Here is a 24,892-nt window from a genome sequence, read left to right as displayed (position 1 = left end):
AATTTAATCATTTTACATTGTTTTGTATGATTTGTGGTATTTTATGTACTGTATTGTGATTTGCTCCTATTTTTATCAATTTAGATGAGTAATGATTGTAATTGATAAGTGTAAACTGTTTAATTATTACTTGCTGACGTTTAATTTTAGTGTTTACTATTGGATTCTATTGTATTATTGCATACTGCTTTATTTGGTATAAGTTTTTTATTTTAAAGTTATTGTGACTTTTAATATAGGATCCGATCGTTACTATTAATGTTTGATAATGATGATGATGATGATGATTATGTGTGTTGGAAGCTGCCCAACCCAGCCAGATGGGCAGGGTATGTATGTATGTATGTATGAATGAATGAATGAATAAATAAATAAATAAATAAATAAATAAATAAATAAATAAGGGTGCAAATCCTCCTCTGCCATGGGGGCCAAAAAATGCCAAAGAGCAGCTCTGGGTGACAATGTCCCTAGCTTTGGGATGCTTTTTTTCTTTTCTTTTTTACAGATCTAATTTGTTGCTTTTTCACATGCAATAAACGTAATTTAAAATGCAATAAAGTAACCTGCCATTTCTTTACCTGCCTTCAGGCGCCAGGCGAAAACTCTTCTCCCGGGCCTTGGGCCTTTTCAACTGTGCGTGTCCAGGGAGGGGCTGGTCTTGTGTGTTCTTGCTTTGCGCGATGGTGCTTTGCATTTTGCGTTTCCATACTGCATACCAACCTGCAATCCTCGCCTGAAGGGTGGCATCTAAAATATTATTATTATTATTCAGAAGACATCTGAAGGCAGCCCTGTTTAGGGAAGTTTTTAATGACTGGTGTTTTAATGTATTTTTAATCTTTTGTTGGAAGTCGCCCAGAGTGGCCGGGGAAACCCACCCAGATGGGCAGGGTAGAAATCATAAATAATAATAATAATTATTATTATTATTATTATTATTATTATTATTATTATTATTATTATGTGTGTTGGAAGCTGCCCAGAGTGGCATGAATAACCATGGGAAATTATTGGGAAATCAGCTTCAAGCTGCCCCGTATGGGAAGCTCGCTCAGCCCCAGCTGCTGAAGGCAACGCGCCCGGCGGGGAGCGCGCCCTCCCCACTCTCTGGACTACCACTCCCGGCGTGCCTTGCCGCCAGCCGCGCTGGCCGATGGGAGCCGTAGTCCAGAGAGGCGGGGACCGCGCATGCTCTCCTCCTCCTCCTCCTCCTCCTCCGGCGAGCCACGTGACCCGCCGGCGCATGCGCAGTGCCCTGTGTCCGCTCGGTGGGGCGCGAGGATGGGCGAGAGCTCGAGCCCCATCAGCGTCATCCTGGTCAGCTCCGGCAGCCGCGGGAACAAGCTGCTCTTCCGCTTCCCCTTCCAGAGGGGGCCCGGCAGCCCCGCCGCCCACACCGGTGAGGAGGAGCGGCGCCCGCCGCAGCCGCTGCCCGCATTCACACGTGCACCACAAGCACACGCGACACCCTGACACGCGAGTGGGAAAACGGGGGGGGGGGGCTGGGGGCGACGCGGGAGGGGAACCTCCTTCCTGAGAAGAGGTCTTGGGGGGGGGCGCACAGCATCTGCCAGGGAGGATTTAGCTGGGGTCAGACTAGATGACCCTGGGGTCCCCTCCGACTCTACAGTTCTGTGATTCCGTGGAAAGGAGGGACCTTCCCACCCAGGGCAGAATGGTCACTCTGCTCCCTCAAGGAACGGCCACGGCCACCAGTTTGGGGGCGCTGCAACTGTGATTCAGAATGGGGCGCGAGAGGTGGGGGCATTATGTGGGGCACGGCTGAAATTCGAGACCCCCCAGGTCTCCTTTCTGCTTCACCTGCCTGCCTCTCCCCCCCCCCCCCCCCAGAGGGTGAGCCTGGCTGCCAACGCGCTGCTCAGCTCCAGCAGCTCTGCCCTTGAACGCAGCAGGGCAGAGGGGGGCAAACCGAGAAGGAGCTGGCTGTGCCCCCCGGCAGCCTCCTTCCTGCCCCTCTGCCACTCCCAAAGGGCACCAGCCTCCCCTGGTCCTGCCCCCGCTGCCTGAGGCAGCCTCCTTCCCAATCTGGCTGCTGTGCTCAAGTCCTGCTCACTGGAAGACCCAGGAAGCGAAAGGGCTCTGGGGCCCAAGTCCTGCCTTGGGGCTCCGCCATGGGGCATCTGCCCCCCAGCAATACACACATGGCCGCTCTGTGTCCCGGCAGCTGGCCAGCCGGCCATTATTCTCTCTTCTTTTCCCCTTTGGGAAAAGGATCTTGGGAAGGCAATTCCCCAGCTGAGGAGCACCCAGGGACAAGAAGAGTGTAATAAAAGCCTGGGTTGCTGGATCAGCCCCAAAGGGGCCCCTCAGAGCCTGGCGTCCTTTTCTCCCCGCAGCCAACCAGATGTCTCCTTTTGGTCCTCACATGCCTCCTGACATGCCCTTTCCCTTCTGGCTGAGCTCTGATAGGCATCTCAGTTGATTCTTGAGATCAACCGTAAAGCCTTAGGGAGATGGCCGCCCTCGTAATATGTTGGGCTCAAGCCATGAGGTCAAAAGCGGCAACTTGAATTGTGCCACGGGCTCCCATTTCCTATATAACCCAGTCTGGATAGTTGGCCTAGGTGAAGATTTGACGTTTTCATCCCCAAAAAGTTTTTGATTTGCTGAAATGAGGCTGCATTTTAATGTTGTATTTTAATCTTGTTTTTAAGTTGTATTTTAATCAATTGTTTTTATACCTGGTGTTAGCTGCCCTGAGCCTGGTCTTGGCTGGGGAGGGAGGGCGGGGTATAAATAAAATTTATTATTATTATTATTATTATTTGCTAAGAATTAGGTGGAAGAGGTTTCTGCTCTAACCCAAACATCTCTGGCCTTCTGGACTTCCCCCCTTTTTCCTTTCCTAGGGAAACCGAGAAGCAGGTATGCCGTGAACAGTCTGGGCGACGGCGTCGAAGACCCAGATGGGGACTCCAGGTACGTGGGGCTCCTGTTCCCTTGAGCGCCAGCCCTCCTGCTGGTTGTCATGGGTTTGTGTAGAGAGCGTAAAAGACACCTTTGCACCTGGATCCTCACCAGGTGGGGTGTGCTGGGGTCCCAGAGCTCTGGCGTGTAAGGCAAAAGGGGAGTTGGCTGGCTGGCTTGCGGCTGCTTGGATCCTGATCGAAGCAGACCCAGACCTTTGCAGCTGGGGTGGGGGGTCACCTGTGGCTCCGCAGGTGTGGCAGGGAGGCGTGGCTTTTAATGCCAGGGTGTCTACCTTGACTTATGAAAGAGGTCTCTAGCCAACCCAGGCATAAGACTCTTGCATGGGAAGTTCCTGCACAAGCCTTGCTATATTATTTATTCATTTATCCATTTGTATACCGCCCTTTGTGGGACGCGGGTGGCGCTGTGGGTAAAAGCCTCAGCGCCTAGGGCTTGCCGATCGTCAGGTCGGCGGTTTGAATCCCCGCGGCGGGGTGCGCTCCTGTTGCTCGGTCCCAGCACCTGCCAACCTAGCAGTTTGAAAGCACCCCGGGTGCAAGTAGATAAATAGGGACCGCTTTATAGCGGCAAGGTAAACAGCGTTTCCGTGCGCTGCGCTGGCTCGCCAGAGCAGCTTCGTCACACTGGCCACGTGACCCGGAAGTGTCTCCAGACAGCGCTGGCCCCCGGCCTCTTGAGTGAGATGGGCGCACAACCCTAGAGTCTGTCAAGACTGGCACGTACGGGCAGGGGTACCTTTACCTTTACCTTTTATACTGCCCTTCATCCGAGGATCACAGAGTGGTTTACATTATAAAAACACAAAAATGCATAGCACAGTAACCAACAAAAACAATTACCCCCTCTCTCCGGTTTCGAAGGCCATAGATTGTTGAGTTGGCCCAAGACCTGGGAAAAGAGGAATGTTTTTGCCCAGCACCTAACGATGTCTTGGTTGTTTGGTCCAAAAGAGAGCTGAGTTTCCTCTTTCCAGAAAACCAGAAAGTCATTGCAGTGGACAGGTCAGAAATGTTCCCCTGAACCCTGATGCTTCCAGATAAAATAACATGAAAAGGCAATAAGGGCCTTCCTCTCTCACTTCCCCTTGAATTGGCAGCCAGGGAGTTTCCAGGTGAGCACCAGGTTGAGCCTCTCGTCTCCGCCTGGCCTGAATCAGGCCTCTGGGGCTTGGACTTGGTCACGTTTGTGATCGCAGTTCCCCAGTCCTGCCGGGGCTGTGCTCACCTTCAGCACGGGGCGGGGGGCATATCTGAAGGGGGCATCTTGGGGAGAAGAGGAGCATTGGTGGCAGGAAAGGGGCAGGACGGGGTTGGGGGGCTCCTGGAGCCCCTGATGCAGCAGTTCCCCTGGCCCCACTGCTGGGGGATAGGGATAGGCTTGTGGGGGTTGCTGAATCCTGCTGCAGAGGCTGCCTCTTGCGCAGGACATAATAATAATAATAATAATAATAATAATAATAATAGTAATAGTAATAATTTATACCCCACCCTCCCCGGCTCAGGGCATCTAACACCAGTAAAATTACAGTAAAAGCATAATAGGAAAAGAAAAAAAACCAATTTAAAATACAGGTTAAAATGCAATTTAAAATGCAGCCTCATTTTAAGAGTAGCCCATAAATCAAAACCAAAACCATAAAGGGATGGAAACATGAGGGTCAGACTGAGTCCAAACCAAAGGCCAGGCAGATCAGCTCCGTCTTGCAGGCCCTGCAGAAAGATAGGCATGAAGGTTGCTGCCACTGTTCTGGGCTGGCACAGCCTGACAGTGTGGGGAGGCAGTGCCCCTTGGGGGCCTTCATCTGCTGGGCAGTGATGCCCACCCATGGCATGGACGGGGTTGCCTCCTGTGGCCCGAGGGTAAGGAGTGCCTAATAATAATAATAATAATAATAATTTATTATTTATTCCCCAGCCACTCTGGGCACCTTCCAGCAGAATATTAAAATACAATGATTCATCAAACATTAAAAGCTTCCCTAAACAGGGCTGCTTTCAGATGTCTTTTAAAGATAAGATAGCTGCTTATTTCCTTGACATCTGATGGGAGGGCGTTCCACAGGGCAGGCGCCACCACCGAGGAGGCCCCCTGCCTGGTTCCCTGTAACCTCACTTCTCACAGGGAGGGAATCCCCAGAAGGCCCTCGGTGCTGGACCTCACGGCTTTAAAGGGCTTTCAAGGTCAGCAGCCACACTTTGAATTGTGCCTGGAAACGTACTGGGAGCCAATGCAGGTCTTTCAGGACAGGTGTTGTGGTCTCAGCGGCCGCTCCCAGTCCCCAGTCTAACCCCAGCCAGGCTTCTTCCTTGAGGTGCTGGGCAAGGGCTCATTCTCCAAGGAGCCTTTATTTATTTCAAGATGTGGACAGTCCCCTAACCTCCAACTGGCCGGTTTTGCAGCGTTGAGGTTTTTGTGCCTTGCGTGACTTTGCCTGGTTGATTCTTGTGTTCTGTTTCCGCGTGGTGCTCATAGCCCCTGTTCCTGTTTTCAGAGAGCCCTGTCCGCTCACTGATGAGCAGGTGGTGTCGGGGTAAGACCAAACCTTCTCCGCCAGCAGCGCCTCTGTCTCTCTCTCTCTCGAATGGCTTCCCTGTCTCCACCATCTTCGCCTTCTCCTCGCACTTTCTCACTTCTCTTTCCCACCAAGCTGCAAATGTCACGGAACCACACGCTGGTGCGCAGGGAGGCCAGCAAAGGGCCTGAGAAGCAGGCAGGTCAGCCAGGAAGGAAATTGCTGCTCAGGGGCAGAGCAAAAGGTCCCAGACCCCAAGGGCAGGGCTGGGGGGGGGAGAGACCCCCTGTGCCTGACACCCCAGTCAGTGCAGGCATCCCTGGACTACACAGCCCATCAGTCTGACCCGGGAGAAGGCTGTTGCCTGAGTTTCTGAAGGCCTTTCCGCTTCAGAGCTGGAAGAAACAGCTACGCTGTGCTTTGCAGTGAGTGGGGAACTGATTTCTCCACGGAGAGAAAAAGGGCATGTTTTCCCTCTGAAGGCGTTTGGGGGACGCACTTGTCTGAAGGCTGGCTGCTCTGCTCCAGTATGCAGGATGCAAGCTGACCAGCCTGCGGTGCAGACAGTGTGAGGCTCCTGTCGCCCTCCTTTTGCCTCTTCGTGACAAATGGTCCTGGCTCCCCCCCGGGGGTCCTCAGTCCCAGCAGACTTGCTTAGGAGGGCTGCACAGGCCCCCAGCCCCTGTGAGGGAAGCCCCTACCGAGGGGAAAGCTCAGAGGGACACAGTGCAGGTTTGGCCCAGCCTCCCATTTCAGAGACTCAGTGAGGGTTGCGGTGTGGACCTCCGTCAGGGTAGGGTGGCTAGGAGTTGACTGAGCGGTGCTCCTGCGTGTGCCACACGGCTTTTGACCTGGGCCGCCAGAGGCTGCCCCCGGCCCCATATCCATTCCCTCTGCCTCTGGGGAAGGCTGCCTTCCAGTGCTCAGAGCAATGGGGCATCCTTCAGGGCTGTGGGGCTGGAGCAGCCCAGTAGATTTTGGAACTCCCTTGCCCCCCTGGCCGCCCTGTTCTGAACAGCTTCTCAAGAAGCTGACGGCTTGATGGCTGCTGTCTCAGAGCACTGCCTGCCCTGAAGTTGCTTGTTTTAAATAAAATACTTTGTGTGCCTTTAAAGCAGGTTTGCCTTTCTGTAGCTGCTCAAAGAGGCCGTCAAGTGGATTAAAACAAAGTCTCCAGCTCTGAATAAGCAGATGAGCTCTTAACAATAGTGGGAGGTGGGGAAGGGAGCAATATTCTCCTCTGCAACCTGAGAAACCTTTTTTTTTTTAGCTCAGTCACTTTGGTTCTCTGCTTTCAGAGAAAGGTTGGGGGGTAGGTGCCCCCAATGCACAATCGCTACTCCTCTGAAAAGCCGCTCTAACTCATTTACAAAGTTTTTGGGCTTCCCGTTGCCAGAACAGAGGAGTGGAAGTGATCTGTGCACCCCAGATTTCAAGTTTGGCTTCAAGAAACAATTTTCTCAATTTCCAGAGGGGTCGCAGCAGCCGTGTGATGACGGTTGCAGCCAAAGGGGCAGGGAGTCTTTTCTGGGTGGTAGCATAGAAAGGGCACTGTGGTCCTCCAGCGGTTTGACTTTTCACCCCCAGAGGCACACTCCATTGTCCCTCGAGACAGATGGAGGCCGACAAGTGTTTGGAAACGGAGGCCAAAGCAGAATTTGCCCATTTCCCATATGTAACAAGATTTTGTTGAGCTTCTTATTGTAGACACTTCTCCACTCGCCCCCGGGTCATATTTCCATGCAGTCTTGTTCCCCCCACAGCAGGCCTGCTGTCTTCTCCGATGCCACTGGTTTTGCGCATGGCCTCCCTCGGCTGCGTTGTGCAGCCTACTTGATCTCTTCTGCCGGGGCCGATAAGCTGGCAATCTCTCCCGGCCACGGCCCCTGCAGCTGCTGCCTGCACCCAGGGCAGGGCAATCTTTCTGGGTGAAGCTGAAGGGCAAAGAGGGCCGCAGGGCACAGCTTGTTCCAGGCCTCACTGTTTCCCTGGCGCCCGGAAGTTGGCCTCCTGGCAGCTGTCAGATGGGAAAGCAGCAGGCAAGACCCCCGTTGACCAGGCAGGTTGGCTGCTTCTGCCCGCAAAGCTAGTTTCATTTTGAGTCATGCAGGCAGAGGCTGACTGCCACCTTTACAGTTTCATGCCTTTTCCCCAAATCTGAGCAAACAGCAGCTTTGCAGAATATCCCCTTTGGTGGAGAGATGTGGGAAGGTTCATAGAGTCGTAGAGTGGGAAGGGACCCCACCCCCCTGTGGCCATCTAGTCCACCCCCTGCAATGCAGGACTAAAGCATCCCTGACAGATGGCCACCTGGGACAGACAAAAGGAAGTCCTTCCCCGCCCCCCCTCCAAAAAACCTGCCCTTCTTCAGAGAGGATCCATCCTTCTGGGGAACTTCAGGACTTTGCAGGCCACACATTTCCCCCCCTTTCCTGATGAACTTGGCCCATGCATAAATGCAGAAGGAAATCTGGGACACCTGCAGTGGGAGGAGAGACACAGAAAGGGCTTCTGAGTTTGGCCTGGCCTGCGGCTCCCAGCTGCAGTCGGGCCCTTCTGACCACCCCAAGACCTAAAGCTCTGGCGTCTCTGGGAGGGGGCCATGGGGCTCAGCTGCTCCCCCCGCAGACACACCTGAGGCAGGGAGCAGAGCTGGGCACACCTGTCCCTTTGGCCCAGGGAGCCCTTTTTCACAGGGATGGGCAGTTGGTGGCCCCCCAGGTGGTGCTGGCACCCCTGACACAGCTGCCTCCTGGTCCCCTGCTCTGGAGCAAAGCCCCATTGCGCTGCCTGTCCTCAAGCGACCTGCCCGCCACACCTTGCTGCTTAGGGGAACCTCACCTGTCCTTCCAAACCGACGCCTGCAAACTCTGCCTAATCTTTCCGCCTGAGAGCTTGTCATTAACGAAAGTTGCATGAGCCTCTGACGCTTTCCCTCTCGATATAATTCTGATGATTTGAAAGATTGTGATCTTTGCGGCATCTTAATTTCCCCCACCTGATGGACTCCAAGGTGCCCCAATGTCGTGTGTGTGTGTGTGTTTGTAGACTTAATGGTGACACAATGCATACCAATTCATCCCGCCTCCGGGGCGGCGTGGGGCCTGCGCAAGTGCGTTTCTGATGCCCGTTTCTGCTCCCGAAGGTTCTCGGACGTCATCCTGGCAACGATCCTGGCTACCAAATCAGACATGTGCGGCAAGAAGTTTGAGCTGAAGATCGACAACGTCCGTTTCGTGGGACACCCCACCCTGGTGCAGCATGCCTTTGGGCAGGTAGGCCCCGCGGGCGCCAGGGCAGCCTTGGCACAGCCTGTGAGTTGGGCCGGGAAGTCTTGTCCAGTTGGGTCCCTCTGCTGGGAGGGGGAGCTCGGAGCAGCCCTGGAACAGGCCTGGGGGGCCAGCTGCAGTCGCTCAGTGCCGTCCAGCCAGATTGCCCCACAGGTGCCCCCTCTCACGCTCTGCTTTTGGGCCTGCTGGCCGGCCCCCAGGTGGCCCTTTCTCCCTCCATAACATCATTCAGTCCTTGCCCTGACATCACCTCCTCTCCTCTCTGGGGAGCTGGACCCTTTCAAGCTCTCCTTCCAGGGGGGAGTTGCGTTTCCACACTTGCACTGCACTACCCCGACCCGTGTGGGTCCTTTCCTGGGACCTGTGTCTGCCTCGACTTCTGAACTGGCCTGCCAAATTCGGAGGGGTGCTGAGTTCGATCACGAGTCGTCGGACTGGTACCCCACAGTTTGTGATGTGGCTGCTGGGGGCCTCGGAAGCTGAGCCAGAGCACAGGGACAGAGGAAGCTGCCCTTGGTCCATCTAACCCTATAATGCCCGCACTGACTGGCAGCAGCAGCTCCCCGGGGTTTCAGGCAGGAGTCTCTCCCAGCCTTCCCTGGAGGTCATGCCAGTGGGGGTGGAACCTGGGACTTCTGCATGCCAAGCAGCTGCTCTGCCACTGACCCTTGGAGCGCTCTAGGAAAGGGCCAGCCAGGTTGTTTCCATATTTTCCCCCTTAAAAACAACAACTCTGCTATTAGTGCGGGGGGGGGGGGACTGCACAATTCAGAGTTGGAGAGCCTCCTGGGCAGGGGTCTCCTTGGTCCTTGTCCTGCAGCCCCCCTTGAGGTGGAGACATGGGTGCCAAAGGCCTTTGGGGGGGGGTCTCAGCCTTCAGGCTCTCCTGCACCTCCTTGTGGTGACATGCAGACCCTGCAAAGTCCTTTGGCAGCTGCTGCAAACTTGCCTGGGCTTCTTGCATCTCCCTTCTGTTTGTGAAGCCCAGAGAGTCCTTCAAAATGAGGTGGGAGGGCTGGTGGCGGCTAGGGCTCTTGCCCGCCCCTGTCCCTAAGCATTGGGAAGAGGTGCCGAGCCTCTGATCGGATCAGGCCCCTAGTAGGCTGATGTTCATGGGCACAAACCCCATGCAGGGGAAGGGAGGGAGCAGCAGCAGCAATAATAATAATAATAATAATAATAATAATAATAATAATAATAATAATAATAATTTATTTATACCCCACTCTGGGCAGCTTCCAACAGAATATTAAAAACACAATAAAACATCAAACATTAAAAACTTCCCAAAACAGGGCTGCCTTCAGATGTCTTCTAAAAGTCAGATCGTTGTTTATTTCCTTGACATCTGCTGGAAGGGCGTTCCACAGGGCGGGCGCCACCACCGAGAAGGCCCTCTGCCTAGTTCCTTGTAACTTTGCTTCTCTCAATGAGGGAACCGCCAGAAGGCCCTCGGAGGTTAGGCCTTATAGCAGAGGCTTGACAACCATATGTCAGGAGTGCTCTGATGGTGTTTCCTGCTTGGCAGGGGGGTTGGACTCGATGGCCCTTGTGGTCTCTTCCAACTCTTATGATTCTATGAGGTGGACCTCAGTGTCTGGGCGGAGCGATGGGGGTGGAGATGGGGAGGGGTCTCCCCTCTCCCTGGCCACCCCGTTCCTTTTCTTTGGCTTCTTCCTTGCCTCCAGGCTGCCTCCTCCACACAAGCCCAGGGCGGGGGCCACAGCCAGTGGGAAGGAAGACCAGGCTAGCAAGCCTTGTGGCTTTATTTGAATGATGGATTGACTCCACTTCTGCCTGGCCTTTTCCTCCAAGGGGGTGGCCTGTGTGGTTCTCTCCCCACCTGCGCATTTAATCCCCACAATGACCCTGTGAGGTAGGGGAGGCTGAGAAGCAGGGACTGCTGGGAGGGAGGGTCTACCTGAAGCCCGGCCGTCTGGTTCCCTAGTGTATGGCAGCTTACACCCCCGCAAGGGTGAGGTAGTTCTGCAGCCCCACCACCCTCCCCAGCCCTCCCAAGACCCTCCTTGCCAGGGGCTGCCCCCTCCCCTGCTCCCCTCTCTTGGCTGCCCCCTTAAAAGTCCGGCTTGCTTTGCAGATCTCCAAGACAGACCCCTCCCCAAAGCGGGAGGTGCCCACCATGATCCTCTTCAATGTCGTCTTCGCCTTGAGGGTAAGGACCTCCCTCCCTCCCTCCCTCCTGCCGGGTTCTGAGAAGCTGAGCAGCCAGGCCGGGGGGCACCTGCCATTTCCTGGGAGTCAGAGCCCAGGCGTGGGGGGCACCCCACATGGGCTGCAAACTCCAGTGAGGATGTGGGGCTGGCTTGGGGGGTGCAGCAGGCCCCTTGGCTCTTCTGCAGGGCTGTGTGCCATCAAGGGTCTCCAGGCTGCTTGGGGGAGGCCGATTGTGGGGGGGGGGGAGGCCCACCCCAGGAAAGGCTTCGGAGCCTTCCTTGCTTCTGCCACCCCCCGAGGGCCTGCCTGGGCTTTGGGTGGGGCAGGCGGGTGGGGCAGGCAGAGGCCCCGACCTGGTAATCAGCGGAGGAGCAGCTCTGTGACTCAGCAAGAGCTCCGAAAGCTGAGTCACGGTTTGCGGACCCGGGTGGCAAACATTATCGGCAGCCTGGCCCTCCTTAACTGGGGCTTGGCAGCCGCCTTCCAGCCCCCTCCGGCTTGCCTCTCTGGCCCCACCTTGCCAGCTGTGTGGGGCTGATAGTGGCCTCCTTTGGGTTATGGGGAGGCCTGAGCAAGCAGCTTCGTGGTCTCAGGGATGGGAGCTCTCAGGGTGGACAGCGATGGGGCGGCCCTTTGGCTGGTAGCCCAGGCAGCGGTCTGTGGGTCAGGGACCCAGCTCCAACCTCCCTGAGGCTGAGGGCAGGCAGGGGGGTTGCACAGCTGGTCTGGTCTGGTCTGCCCTCCCTCAGGACCGGGTCTCCTTGGGGGGGCTCAGAGAAATGGCCAGCCCACAGCAGCTGGGGCTAAGGGGGCAGCCGCCATGATGGAGCAAAACAGGAGCATCATTGGGAGCTTCAGGGCAGGTCAAAGAAAGTCCTCCTTAAGGCAGGACAGAGTCAACTATGGAACTCACTGCCACAAGCTTTCAAAGAGGATTGGACACATTCCTGGAGGAGGAGAGGGCTTCTCATGGCCCCTCACTCTGCTCTGCCATGTTCCTGAATCCTCGTTGCTGAAGAAGAGGGCTCTTGTGCCCTGATCCCGCTTGCTGGTTCCCCACAAGCGCCTGGTGCCACTGTGAGGGTAGGATCCTGGACTAGATGGGCCGTGGGCCTCATCCTGCAGTTTTAGTGTTTTTTGGCTTTTTTACCAAATACAATTAAGCAAGTAAACATGCTTTATTAGATCCTGTTGTAGGGCATCTGAAAGCTTTTTTTATTTTTACTATCTGTAAATTTATTTATTTGTTATTTCACGTTAAAATTTTACAGGTATATACATCAAACATAAATCATGCAAACAAGATCCCAAGGAATCTCCTTGACTTCCACCCTCCCCTTTGTGGGTCCTAATTTAATCATTTCCTCCATCTTTTTTGATGATCCGATTCTTTTACTTCTCCATTGTGTCCAAAATTTGCCCTTAAACTACAAGTGATATTCCAGTCCTACTAATGATTTTAACTCTTTACAATGGTCTTCCCCCATTCCTTATTAAAAATGTTGTCTTCCTGATTTCTGATTTTTCTGGTCATTTTGGCCATTGCAGCCTAGTCCATCAACTTCACCTGCCATTCTTCTCTCGTGTAGACTTAGTCTTCTTCCCATCTCTTGTCTTCTTGAAGAGTACCAGGCAGATGGGTTAATTTGCAGCTAAAAGGACCCAAAGGTTCTGACAGGCTTTTGCACACGTAAATGTGAAAACCCCAAAACAGAGCCATGGCTTCCCCCAAGACCCCTGGCTGAGCTGGTTGGGCCCCTTCTGTCCTGCAGCTGGACTGCCCTGCCTGCCCCCTTCCCAGCCTCCTCTCTCCCCCCGTCTCCCCCTTAGGCCACCGCGGACCCCTCGGTCATCAGCTGCCTGCACAACCTCTCTCGCCGCATCGCCATTGTCCTCCAGCACGAGGAGCGCCGCTGCCAGTACCTCACGCGAGAGGCCAAGCTCATCCTGGCCATTCAGGACGAAGCCTCTGCCATCTCGGAAAGTGAGTCCGGCCGGATCCGGGGGCCACAGGGAGCCCTTCTCCTGCTTTCCCCCCACCCTCAGGCCAGGCATCGGTCTGGCCCTCGTGGGCTCAGCTGGGCAGGGGCTTTATTATTATTATTGAGTTATTAGATTTGTATCCCGCCCTTCACCCAAAGATCACAGGGCGGTTCACAACACAAAAACGCCCTGCCTGCTGTTCGTGGCGCTTCCAGTGGCCTTGGGGGGGGGCTGGCATGTCCATTTGGAGCTGGGGGGGGGGCGAGGAGGTTTCCTGGGGAAGCCCTTTGAAGGCCCCGGAAGCCACACCTGGCTGTTGTTCCCCTCCTCCAGCGCCTGAAGGGCCCCAGTCGCCTTTCCTCCACATCCTCCCCAAGTGCAAGCTGGCCAGAGACCTGAAGGAGGCTTACGACAGGTAAGCATAGGCTGGGGGGCCGCCTGCCGGTTATGATTAGCTGAGAGGGGTCCCTTCCGAAGTCAGCCTTTGGGGTCTCAGCCCTGGGGTGGGTGTGCTGAAGGTTGAAAGCCCAGGAGAGGCCTCCATCCCAGGTGTTGCTCTGGCCCCTGAATAATAATAATAATAATAATAATTTATATCCTGCCCTCCCCAGCCAAAGCCGGGCTCAGAGCAGCTAACAACAATAAAAGTAGCACAGCATTCTAAAATCAATTCATTCTAAAATCAATTCAGAATCAAATTAATGGCAACCATTGGGCCAGAGTTCTATAAGGATTACCAAAGGAGGGTGTCGGACTGTGGCTTGGCCAAAGGCCTGGTGGAACAGCTCCGTCTTGCAGGCCCTGCGGAAAGATGTCAAGTCCCGCAGGGCCCTATCTTGTGACAGAGCGTTCCACCAGATCGGGGCCATAGCCAAAAAAGGTCTGGCTCTGGTTGAGGCCAGCCTAACCTCCCTGTGGCCCAGGATCTCCAAGATGTTTTTATTTGCAGACCGTAAGGTTCTCAGCAGGACATACCAGGAGAGGTGGTCCCGTAGGTACGAGGGTCCTAGGCCATATAGGGCTTTAAAGGTTAAAACCAGCACCTTGAACCTGACCCTGTACTCTACTGGGAGCCAGTGCAGGTGGTATAGTACCGGGTGAATGTGATCCCGCGGCAAAGACCCCGTAAGGAGTCTTGCCGTGGCATTCTGCCCCTGCTGGACTTTCTGGGTCAGTCTCAAGGGCTGCCTGCCTGGTCTTTTTGCAACTTTCCCAGCTCTGCGATACCCGTTTTGCGGTGAGGCAGCTACACCGGCACTCAGGTGCACTCCCTCCCTCTCTGCAGTTACGGCTGCTGCTGTGAGCTTGGGTCAGGCTCACAGCTGCCCAGCGCCACCTGGTGGCCATTGACGGGGCTGCAGAGGGAGCTGCGGCCGGTGGCTCCTGTTCTTTATTATAATAGAACAGCCAAACCTCGGTTGTCGAATGCAATCCATTCCGGAAGACGGTTGGACTTCTGAAACGTTTGACAACCGAGGCGCAGCATCTGATAAGTTGCAAGAGCTTCTTGCACTCAAGCGGAAGCTGTGTCGGGCGTTTGGGTTCCAAAAAACGTTCAAAAGCCCGGAGCATTTATTTCTGGGTTTCCTGGATGCGGGAGCCAAAACGTTCGAAAACGGAGCCGCTCAAGAACAGTTTTATTATTTGTACCCCTCCCACCTGACGGAGTTGCCCCAGCCACCCTTGGCTCAGCCAGTGTGAGAGAGGGGAGCTGTTCCTTTGAGTCGAGGGTCAAGCCCTTTGTCGAGGGGGCCTGCGGCTCAGTCCCTGCCAGGGCTGGCGGCTCTGGGCCACGCGGCCTCTTCCACCTGCTCTCTGTCCCCTGCAGCCTCTGCACGACAGGCGTGGTCCAGCTGCACATCAACAACTGGCTGGAAGTGAGCTTCTGCCTGCCCCACAAAATCCACTACGCTGCCTCTCGCTTCATCCCTCCGGAAGCCATCGAGAGGAGCCTCAAGGCCATTCGGTAAAGACCGGGTCGTAATAAAATGGGGGGGGGGGTTGTTGTGCCGCTTCCTGGTCCCGGAGTGCGCCTGGATCTGTGCTTTGGGGGGCAGTGGGGTCCCTCTGCGGGACCTGCGTTGCAGGAGGGTTGGCCTAGATGACCCTGGAGACACCTGCAGTGCCGCGAGTGTCTGTGTGCCCCCGTCTCTCCCCCCCGCTCAGGCCGTACCACGCCTTGCTGCTGCTGAAGGACGAGAAGACGCTTCTGAATGAGCTGCCGCTGGACTGCTCCCCCGCCCTGGTGCGCGTGGTCAGGACCACCTCGGCCGTCAAGAACCTCCAGCAGCTGGCCCAGGACGCCGACCTGGCGCTGCTGCAGGTGAGGGGGAAGGGGGGGGCGGTGTCCTGCCCCAGACTCGGGGGGGGGGGGCTGCCGGCAGAAGCGCCACCCGCTCCTCAATTCTGGGCTGGCTCCAGCAAGGCCTCCAGCCTGCTCCCTGGCCAAAGGGACCCTCCGCTTTGACTGCCATTATTCCTGCATTGCAGAGGGGGTCCTTTCCAACGCTGTGGTTCTGTGAACCCCCCCCCCCCCAGATGCCCCAGTGGGAATCTCAGGGGCCTCGGAGGGCATTGAGGCAGCAGCTGCTCCTCCCCACCTCCTGCTCTGTGCCTCACTCAGGACTAGTAGCTCTGATGCCACTGTTGCACAGAGAGGTTGGCACCTCGACTGGGGGGCTCCCTCCCCCCCCACAAATCCAGAGCAGTAGCTCCTCCTCTGACCCCGGTCGGCACCCACTGCTGCCCCTCCCTCGCTGCTGCTGTTTCTTCTGTGGGGCTGGGGGAGGCTCTGTTCTTGGCCTGGAGCAACGTCTCTTACCTGACTATCTGGGAGATGGGGAGGGACGTTGCTCAGCCCCCTCCTCACTCAGGAGGCCTCCTCAAAAGCGGAGCCGGTGTCCCCAAGTCGACAGGTGAGAAAAGCAGGTGGGACCCAGGAGGGCCCTGGAAATTCCCATGGGGGGGCAGGCACTTTTGTGGCTGGAGGAGAGGCCAGGCAGTTTCTGAGAAAAGGGGATTCCCTAGATGTGACCCCGATCCAGGCCTTTTCTCCCTGGCGAAGCAGCTTCCTCCTGCCGCTTGGGCCCAGGAACCTGGGGAGGTTCTGTTGGTGCTGAGTTCGAGTCTTCCCCTTCCCTCCCTGCGGCAGGTGTTCCAGCTGGCAGCGCACCTGGTCTACTGGGGGAAGGCCATCATCGTCTACCCGCTGTGTGAGAACAACGTCTACATGCTGTCTCCCAATGCCAGCGTCTGCCTGTAAGTCTCTGGGCATCCAGCTCTGCCGAGTACGAAGCAAGACTCACACCCTGTCCCCTCCCTCCCGATGCTGGCCTATGGGGAGGCTGGGGGGTTCACGCAGAGAGACCCCGCTGACCTCCTGCCTGCTCTTCCTCTCCCCCCCCCCCCACAGCTACTCCCCTCTGGCGGACGACTTTGCCTGCCAGTTCCCCGGCCACGACCTGCCTTCCGTCCTCTCCAAGTTCTCCTTGCCGGTGTCCCTGTCGGAGTTCAAGGACCCCCTGGCTCCCCCCGTGCAGGAGGTAAGCTGACCCTGGCACCCCTCACCCAGCCGGCCCCTGGGCAGCCCCCAGGGGGGTGGCGTGTGGCACCCACTGAGCCCCTCTTTGCCTCCCCCCCACCAGACACAGCTCATCCAAATGGTCGTCTGGATGCTCCAACACCGACTGCTCATCCAGCTGCACACCTACGCCTGCCTGATGGTGCCCCCCAAGGAAGAGGACGTCCGGCCCCGGGCGGAGGAGATGCCCCTGGCGGCCAGAGTCGGGGGACGCAGCCTCAGCACCCCCAACGCCCTCAGCTTTGGCTCCCCAAGTAGGTGGTGTGTGTGTCTTTTGGAGCCCTGCTGCAAAGGGGTCCTGGGTCACTGAGTCTGTCTCCATCTTACCTTTTGCCAGATGCTCCAGATGTTTTCCCCATCATACTTCTGGGCATAATAGGCTTTGTTGTTTTTATTTAGTTTGTTGCCTTTATACGCAATATAAAAACGGAAAATCAGAACACAAAATGCATAACTTAATAACAAATACCCCAAAAAGCTGCATAGCCCCCTCTCCACAAACATAAGCCGTACATTTTTTGATCAGTCCAAGGCCCGGTTGAAGAGGAATGCTTTTGCCTGGCCCCTAAAGCGAAGGAATGAAGGCGCCAAGCGAGCCTCCCAGGGGAGAACATCCCACAAGCAGGGAGCCACTGCGGCAAAGGCCCCGTTTTGAGCTGCGGCTGTGGCTGAGTTGCCCCACTTGTAGGAAAGGATCTCCTCTACTCCAGCGAAAGACGGAAAGAGGTTGTGGGGGATCCCGGGGCTTTTGCAAACGCCACGCGAGCTTCAGCCCCCGTCCATCTGCACAACGAATCTTGTATGGCCTGATCCTTCCACACCCTTCACAGAGCAAGGGGTGGCAGTGGCGGCTGTGCTGGGGGGGGGGGCCTGAGCACTGCTCTCTCCACACGAGGCGCATGCATGCACGCTCTGCCCAGGCTGCTCTTTGCGTCTCTCCCCCTTTGCAAAGCTCGCCCTTTGCATTGGGGGCCTGGGGGCCCTCTCGCGACGGGCGACAGGACAGGCGCCTGCCTCTGCTGGGTGTGTGTGAGAGAGGGTGCGCATGAGCCCCGTGGGCAAGGGGGCAGCCGAGGGGGGCGGCCTGCTCCACGCTCCCTTGTGTCTTTGTCTTGTCCTCCTCCCCCCCCCCAGCCAGCAGCGACGACATGACGCTCACCAGCCCCAGCATGGACAACTCCAGCGCAGAGCTGCTGCCCGGAGGGGACTCCCCTGTGAACAAGCGTATGACCGAGAACCTGCTGACCAGCCTCCCGGAGCACGAGCGAGAGGCCATCCTCAGTGTCCCAGCCGCCCACAACCCCGAGGACCTGCGCACATTTGCCAGGTAGGCAGGCAGCTGCCTTCAAAGAACGAAAGGGCCGGGTGTGGCGATGGCTGATTCTGGGAAGAAGGCAGAAGCCGAACTGCAGGAGTCCCTAGGGCGGCCACAGCCAGGATTTTTGTTAGGGGGGCAGAACCAGTGTGATTTGTCAGTTAGTTAAGCATTTCTGTTGTTTTACTTGATCTGGGCCCCCCCCCCCCCCTGGCTACACCCATGGCTTCTGTAATTTGAAGACCATTTCTGAAGGAGACCCTAAAGCTCACAAAGAGCAGCTGAGATGAGCAGCCCCTGCCCTGTTGGCGCAGGTCTGTTCCAGCCCCTTCAGACCCCCCCCCTCTGCCTTTCTGCACACTGCACAGGGTGGGGGGAGCTGCCCTTCTCCCCCTGACTTCTGGCACCTGCAGCCGTTTCTTCCTTTGGGGGGAAAAAGGTTGCTCTGGGAGAGCGGAGAGATCAAGGGGGAGGTTTGGGGGCTGCCCTGCCCGTCCCTTGCAGCTCTCCTGGCTGGGCTGGGGGGTCCTGTCTTGGGTTTCCCGCTGGGGGCTCCTTGCCCAGGCTGCAGCTGCCGCCCCCCAGCCCTGCCCTCCTTCCCGCCCCCAGGCTTCTGCACTACTTCCGGGGGCGCCACCACCTGGAGGAGATCATGTACAACGAGAACATGCGCCGCTCGCACCTCCTGATGCTCTTTGACAAGTTCCGGAGCGTGCTGGTGGTGACCAACCACGAGGACCCCGTCATCTCCGTCTTCCAGTCCTTCCAGAAGTGAGGAGAAAGGGCCGCTGCCCAGGACTTCGAAGGAGGATTGCTGGCCCTCGGGACGGGGGAAGAAGGCACCCCCTTCTTGCAGCCACGTGGGGGGCAAGGAGGGGACTTGGGGGCCTTGTGCACAGACGCCTGATTCGGTCACGCTCCTGGCACTGCCAGGCCTCAGGTGCTGCTTCTGGGCCTCTGCCGACGGCTGCAGACATGGCGATCCATCTGCTGGACACTTCTCTGGGGTGGGGGGGGTGGATAGCTGGTGGGGAGGGAAACTGTGTCTTGATAATTGCAGGCAAGCCTCAGACTGTTCACCCACCGTTGCACAATTACAACCACATGCTGGAAAATGTGAAATCTTTCTCCTCTTAAGTCAGGGAACAAGTCTGTTGTGAAAGTACCGGCTCTCTTCCTCCCTGCCGTGACCCACAGACCTACCTTCCTCACTTCTGAAGGGCAGGTGACCACTGGCTTGGCCTCCTCTCTCAAGCCACCTGAACTGGCCGCATCCTGCTTGCTCAATCAGGTAGCTCCTCTCTCTTCCACAAGGACCAGGGGCAGGAGCAGATTTAACATGGGGAATGGGGGGAGAATTTGTTGGGGCGATTCTGGTACCTCTTCCTAGCAGTGGAGGAACTCTTATCTCCCCACATCGTGGGGGAGGGGGGTCCTTCCTCCTTCCAATTCTGCATTTTGCAGGCTTTTCCTTCCTTCAATATGCTGCAGGCAGGAAGGCTTTCCCGCAGCCACAACCACCAGCCTCAAAGCAAAACAAACTATTTTATTTTGGAAATAAATAAATGCACAAGGCTGAAAAAGTCCCGGCCTTCCCTGTTATTCTCCCCATCCTGGGAAGCCTCCTGACCCCCCGGTTCCTGGGCATCAGCAGCAGGGAGAGGCCTCCGCTGGCGGCCGGCTGCCTCTGGCCCCCTCGGCCGCCTTGTCCATCACGCTCACGCACGGGTTGCCCCAGACGTAGAAGCGCAGGGGCTGCTGTGCCCACTCGCCGCTGATGCCAATGCGGGGAGCGGAGATGACGTCTTCCTCCCTGGGCACGTCCAGGCCAGGCTCCAGCCACACGGCCGGATGGCAGGCCAGGTCCTGCTGGTCAAAGGTCTTGTCCACAGCCAGGGCCTGGCAGAGCTTGGAAGGCCCGTTGCACAGGTGCCGGTCCTTGAGGGAGCGGGTGGCCCCTTTCCGCTGAGCCAGGCGCAGCTCTCTCATCGCCTCCAGGCCCTGCAGGGGCTCCAAGGAGCGCAGCAGGACAGCCGCCCCCTCCCCTGGCGAGAGAGAAGGGAGGGGGCAAAGGTCAGGGCAGGACAGTCCCAGCTCAAGGGATCTTTCGGAAGGGGGTCGCAAGAAAACCTCCCGTATTCTAATGCTCTTCTACCAATCTATGGGGAGACCGTGTGCCGTTCTGTCATCTCACCTTGAAAGGTGAAGAAGGGTCAGAAAGGGGCAACCAAGAGGATCTGGAAGTTGCCTGGACCAGCTCTCTGAGGAGGAAGCGCTGGAGCATTTAGGAAACGAGTACGGAGGGGGATTAGAGAGGGGTACAAAATCAGGCATGGTGGGCAGAAAATGAAGAGAGAGGCGTTTTCCTCCATCTCCTGCCAAGTACTAGTACGAGAGGGAGGAAAATTATTCTTATTGTTCTTCTGGAAGCGTCAGAACAGACAAAAGAGGAGACTTCTCACCTCAATAAACCGTCGAATTTGATGGCCTCCAACTTGGAGGGCTTTCAATGGGGATCAAATGCCTGTGAATATGAGGTGCTGGGAATCCCAAGTGAGGCCACTAGCCCTTGGTCCTTGGTCCTTGAGGGGCCCTGGCTGGCTGCTGCGAGGGCCGGAGGCAGGACTGGGATGCGGCCCTGGGGCATGCACAGTCAGCCCCCCGCCCCTTCCCGGAAGGGATCCCCTTGCCCACTGCCACAGGCAAGGACACGGCAGCCGCACCCGACCTGGGACACTTGTCTGGGGGAGAGGGGCAGAAATGGAGGCCACACCATATTCCCCTGGTTCAAAGAAGCCAGGATCTGGGGGGGGGGGAGCACTTTCAAGCAACAACCATGCCTGGACCCCCCCACCTTGAAGAAAGGACTAGGCTGTCTGGGGAGCAGAAAGTTAGCCCAAGTGCTTTGGTCTCCGCCTCGGTCCTGTATACCTGAAGGAGCGTCTCCACCTCCATCGTTCTGCCTGGACACTGAGGTCCAGCTCCGAGGGCCTTCTGGCGGTTTCCTCCCTGCGAGAAGCGAGGTTACAGGGAACCAGACAGAGGGCCTTCTCAGTGTTGGCACCTGCCCTGAGGAACGCCATCCCACCAGATGTCAAGGCAATAAACAACTATTTTACTTTTAAAAGACACCTGAAGGCAGCCCTGTTTAGGGAAGTTTTTAATGTTTAATAGATTATTGTATTTTAATATTCTGTTGAAAGCCACCCAGAGTGGCCGGGGAAACCCAGCCAGATGGGCGGGGTATAAATAAATTATTACTATTATTATTCCCTTGAGTTTCTGGATGGACACAGAGAATGTTGGCCGGATCCATCCATTTGGCTCTCTTCTGATGATCCTCAGAACAAAGCACAGCCCCCTCGCTCCCCCCCCCCCAGGGCCTGTGTGCCTGCCGGATGAGGGTTGGGGGCAGGAGAGGCCCCCCAAACTCCCCCGGAGGGCTCAGGGCTTTCCTGCAGGACGGCCACCTGCTTACCTTGGCTGGAGATGTTCATGCAGAAGTAGATCCCGTAGATCTGGTACACATACAGAGTGCCCGGCGCCATGAACATAGCCGTGTTCCTGGCAGTCTGCCGCCCGCCCCTGGAGTGGGAGGCGGTGTCCTCTCCTCCCAGGTAGGCCTCCGTTTCCACAATGCGCCCCCGGAGCGCTCTCCCATCTGGAAGCCTCCGGACCAGGATCTGGGAAGCAGAGCAAAGGCTGAGCCCCACAAGCCCCCAGAGCCGCCTGGAGAGGGCATGCCAGCACCTCTTCCACATTTCAGAAAGCCAACTCTTGCAGCCACTGCCACGGTTGGCCCCAAAACACTTGCGGGCAGCGCACAGAGACTCCCCATGTGGTTGCAAAGATGGAAGGCACAGCTCTGGGGGCGAGTGATGGGTTCGGAAGAGGTGGCTGCGGCTCAGCCCTGGCAGCAGAGGTCCCACCACCAGGGAGGCTCCCACCCTGACCTCCGAGATCTGACAGAGTCCTGGCCGCATAGCAAGAAGACGCTCCGTAGAGGAAGCCGGAAGCTGTGCAAAAAAAAGCAGGAGGAGTCCAACCCTGGCATCGCCCCAACAGCTGCAGGACCTCTGGCACCCTAGATGGGCGGAGGAGCACCTGCCTGGCATGCAGAAGGTCTCAGGTGCCCCCCCCCCCATTGGAAGAAGCATTACCAGGTGGGAAGAGTGGGCAGGAGCACTGAGGCACAAGGGGGCTGCATGGCTAAATATTAAATGATAATGATAATAATAATAATAATAATAATAATAATGATTATATCTCGCCTTCCCCAACCGAAGCCGGGCTCAGAGCGGCTAACAACAATAAAAGTAACCCAGCATTCCAAAATCAATTCATTCTAAAATCAATTCAAAATCAAATTAATGGCAATCATTGGGCTAGAGTTCTATGAAGATTACAGAAGGAGAGGGGGTCAGACTGAGCCTTGGTGGAACAGCTTCGTCTTGCAGGCCCTGTGGAAAGATGTCAAGTCCTGCAGGGCCCTAATCTCCTCCACCAGGTGGGAGCCATCACTGAGAAGGCCCTGGCGGAGGCCAGCCTAACCTCCCTGTGGCCCGGGACCTCCAAGATGTTTTTATTTGAAGACCATAAGGTCCTCTGTGGGACATACCAGGAGAGGGTCCCGTAGGTACGAGGGTCCTAGGCCGCATAGGGCTTTAAAGGTCAAAACCAGCACCTTAAACCTGATCCTGTACTCCACCCGGAGCCAGTGCAGCTGGTATAGAACTGGGTGAATGTGATTGCGTGGCGAGGACCCTGTATTAATAATTATTATTATTCTCATCATAAAATTTATATACAGTACTGCCTTTTCTCCACACGGGGAGCCAAGGCGTCTTACAGATAAAACAGAAGCAGCTAAAATCATCGGGGTGGGACACAATTGTGAAACAATGAAACACGAGTAGAATTCAGGCATGCGCTTCTCTGCATGCGTAATTGCGCTTTCGCTCCTGCCCTGGCCAGGCCCCGCTCGGAGCCGGAGGGTCTCGGCTCGGCCCCGCCGTCGGGGGCGCCTCCTCGGCGAAGGAAGCCGTGCCCGCCCGGCCAGGGCGCCTCCCCCGAGGAGCGGCGGGGTCCCCGTCCCTCACCTGTCCGAGCAGCGCCCTGGCCAGGCGGACGCACGGCTGGTCGAAGAAGGCGGCGCCCAGGCGGGGCGGGGAGGGCGCCTTGGCCAGGGGCCCGTCTGCCGCTGCCTCCGCCTCCTGCTCGCGAGGAAGCCGTTTCTGCGGCCCCGGCATGGCTGCGCCAGAGGGAGGGGATTCTGGCCGTCCCGCCCCCTCGAGGTCTCCGCCCCCTCGAGTCCGTCGGGGCGCCCCCTGCCGGGGGGAGCCGGGGCAACCCCGAAGGCTGCGCGGAATCCCGGCCTCTCTCGGCATCCGCGCATCCAGGCACAGACCTCGGCTTTACTGACCCTGGTTTTGTTTCGTGTCTGCATTTGCTCAACAGTGAACCGTAATTGTATCATCAGATCCTGTTTGAGAGAATGAATCCTTTCCGAAAATTAATAAAAAGTATTAAACATAAACACCCAATAACTGCTCCGTCAAATAAGAAATTTTATCCCTTTGCCCTGACTTGAGCACACAAGTACCCAGTGACTGAAACGCCGCCTTTACTGCCTCAGTTCCTCCTTCGGATGCTTCCTGGATTTCATTCTTCATCTTTAGATCACGGCCTCAGTCCAGTAGACCTGAAGGAGCGTCTCCACCCCCATCGTTCTACCTGGACACTGAGGTCCAGCTCTGAGGGTCTTCTAGCGGTTCCCTCCCTGCAAGAAGCCAAGTTACAGGGAACCAGGCAGAGGGCCTTCTTGGTAGTGGCTCCCGCCCTGTGGAACGCCCTCCCACCAGATGTCAAAGAGAAGAACAGCTACCAGACTTTTAGAAGACATCTGAAGGCAGCCCTTTTTAGGGAAGCTTTTAATGTTTAACAGACCACTGTATTTTAATAATTGGTTGGAAGCCACGGCATCACTTCTTCTTCTTCTTCTTCTTCTTCTTCTTCTTCTTCTTCTTCTTCTTTCCCTCAGTGCCTGTCGGTTTCCCTGGCCCTATCAAGAATGCTTTACCCAATAAATGCATCCATTTGGTAGAAGCAGTGGTCTGCCTTGAGCCTAGAAGACTGCAGATACAGAGCCCACTGCCCAAGAGAGGAAGATGAGCTCCTTTGCAGGGGGGGGGGTCCAGGAGGCTGGGCAAGTGCCCCTTCTCCATAGGGCAAGCCCTTCCATGGGGCAGGGGCTGCTAGGGTTTGCTGAAGCAGGGCCTGGGGGCTGAGGGGCTCCGCTGAGTCTCGGCATGCGGCCCAGCCGGCCAAGCCCACCACGATGGCGGATACTGTTGCCTGACAAATGCCCAAAGATAAAAATGTCCCCCCAGCCAGCTGCGGATGCAGAGTCTCCCACTGCAGTTAATAGCACGGGATGCCAGCCAGCCAGCCAGCCCCTCCCTCCTCCCGGGCAGCCAGAGAATTCGGGCAGAGCAGGAGGATGGACTCTGCCTTTGCAGCCTGCCTTGGGTGACTGGCAGGCGGCTTGCTGGCACTCCCTCACCCTGCAGAAGCTGGCGCTGCCCAGAGGAATTCCTGAGAACTGTTTCACCCTTGTCTTTCTATCTTCTCGGAGCTGGGGTGGGAAAGGCTGTTCTCTGCTAGAGGAGACCCCGGAGGGCTGCTGCCAGTCAGAGCAGGCCACACTGGAGGGGTTGAGGGGAACAACCCACAACCCGTCTCTGGAGGGAAGCAGCGGCTTCCTGTTCCTCCAGGCATTCTGTGGCTCACATTGTTCTGGAAAGGATAAAAAATATTTGCCACGTAGCAACTGGGAGGCACATAAGAAGGAAAGGCACATTGCAGTGCAGCAATTCATTTGTTTTTGTTGCAGAGCCAACCAGCCAAGTCTCAGGGGGGAACTGGCCTGGAGGCAGAGTCCATTTACAAGGTCCAGTCCAGTCCTAAGGTCAAGACTATCTCAGTTCATGTAGTCGGACGGTCCAGGGGTCAAGAAACCCGAGGGTCCAAGGCATGGGTAGGCAAACTAAGGCCCGGGGGCTGGATCTGGCCCAGTCGCCTTC

At 56.5% G+C, this 24,892-nt stretch overlaps 2 protein-coding genes across 7 annotated transcripts; one reads left to right on the top strand and one right to left on the bottom strand.

Moving 5' to 3' along the window:
* The first annotated feature begins 1,249 nt into the window (after positions 1-1,249).
* NPRL3 (NPR3 like, GATOR1 complex subunit) lies at positions 1,250-19,394 on the top strand. 6 transcript variants are annotated; one of them, XM_028705707.2, is made up of 14 exons: positions 1,250-1,402; positions 2,874-2,943; positions 5,447-5,485; positions 8,613-8,742; positions 10,856-10,930; positions 12,763-12,916; positions 13,249-13,330; positions 14,744-14,881; positions 15,082-15,238; positions 16,067-16,173; positions 16,328-16,457; positions 16,560-16,749; positions 17,630-17,822; positions 18,420-19,394. In XM_028705707.2, exons 1-14 carry the CDS (start codon positions 1,285-1,287, stop codon positions 18,583-18,585), a joined length of 1,749 nt encoding a protein of 582 aa, XP_028561540.2. In that variant the 5' UTR covers positions 1,250-1,284; the 3' UTR covers positions 18,586-19,394. The 6 variants fall into 6 exon arrangements, with proteins under 6 accessions (XP_028561540.2, XP_028561538.2, XP_028561544.2 ...); XM_028705705.2 differs by having other exon boundaries at positions 8,613-8,781; XM_028705711.2 differs by lacking the exon at positions 5,447-5,485.
* Positions 19,337-23,212, bottom strand: MPG (N-methylpurine DNA glycosylase). The gene is made up of 3 exons (XM_028705713.2): positions 22,910-23,212; positions 21,289-21,493; positions 19,337-19,855 (listed from the first exon to the last, which is right to left on the bottom strand). Exons 1-3 carry the CDS (start codon positions 23,195-23,197, stop codon positions 19,458-19,460), a joined length of 891 nt encoding a protein of 296 aa, XP_028561546.2. The 5' UTR covers positions 23,198-23,212; the 3' UTR covers positions 19,337-19,457.
* Positions 23,213-24,892: the final 1,680 nt, after the last annotated feature.

This window comes from Podarcis muralis, chromosome 14 (genome assembly GCF_964188315.1).
Source record: "Podarcis muralis chromosome 14, rPodMur119.hap1.1, whole genome shotgun sequence".
NCBI lineage: Eukaryota > Metazoa > Chordata > Lepidosauria > Squamata > Lacertidae > Podarcis > Podarcis muralis.
Note: the sequence above shows the minus strand (reverse complement) of the source record. Positions and strands in the feature narration are given on the sequence as shown.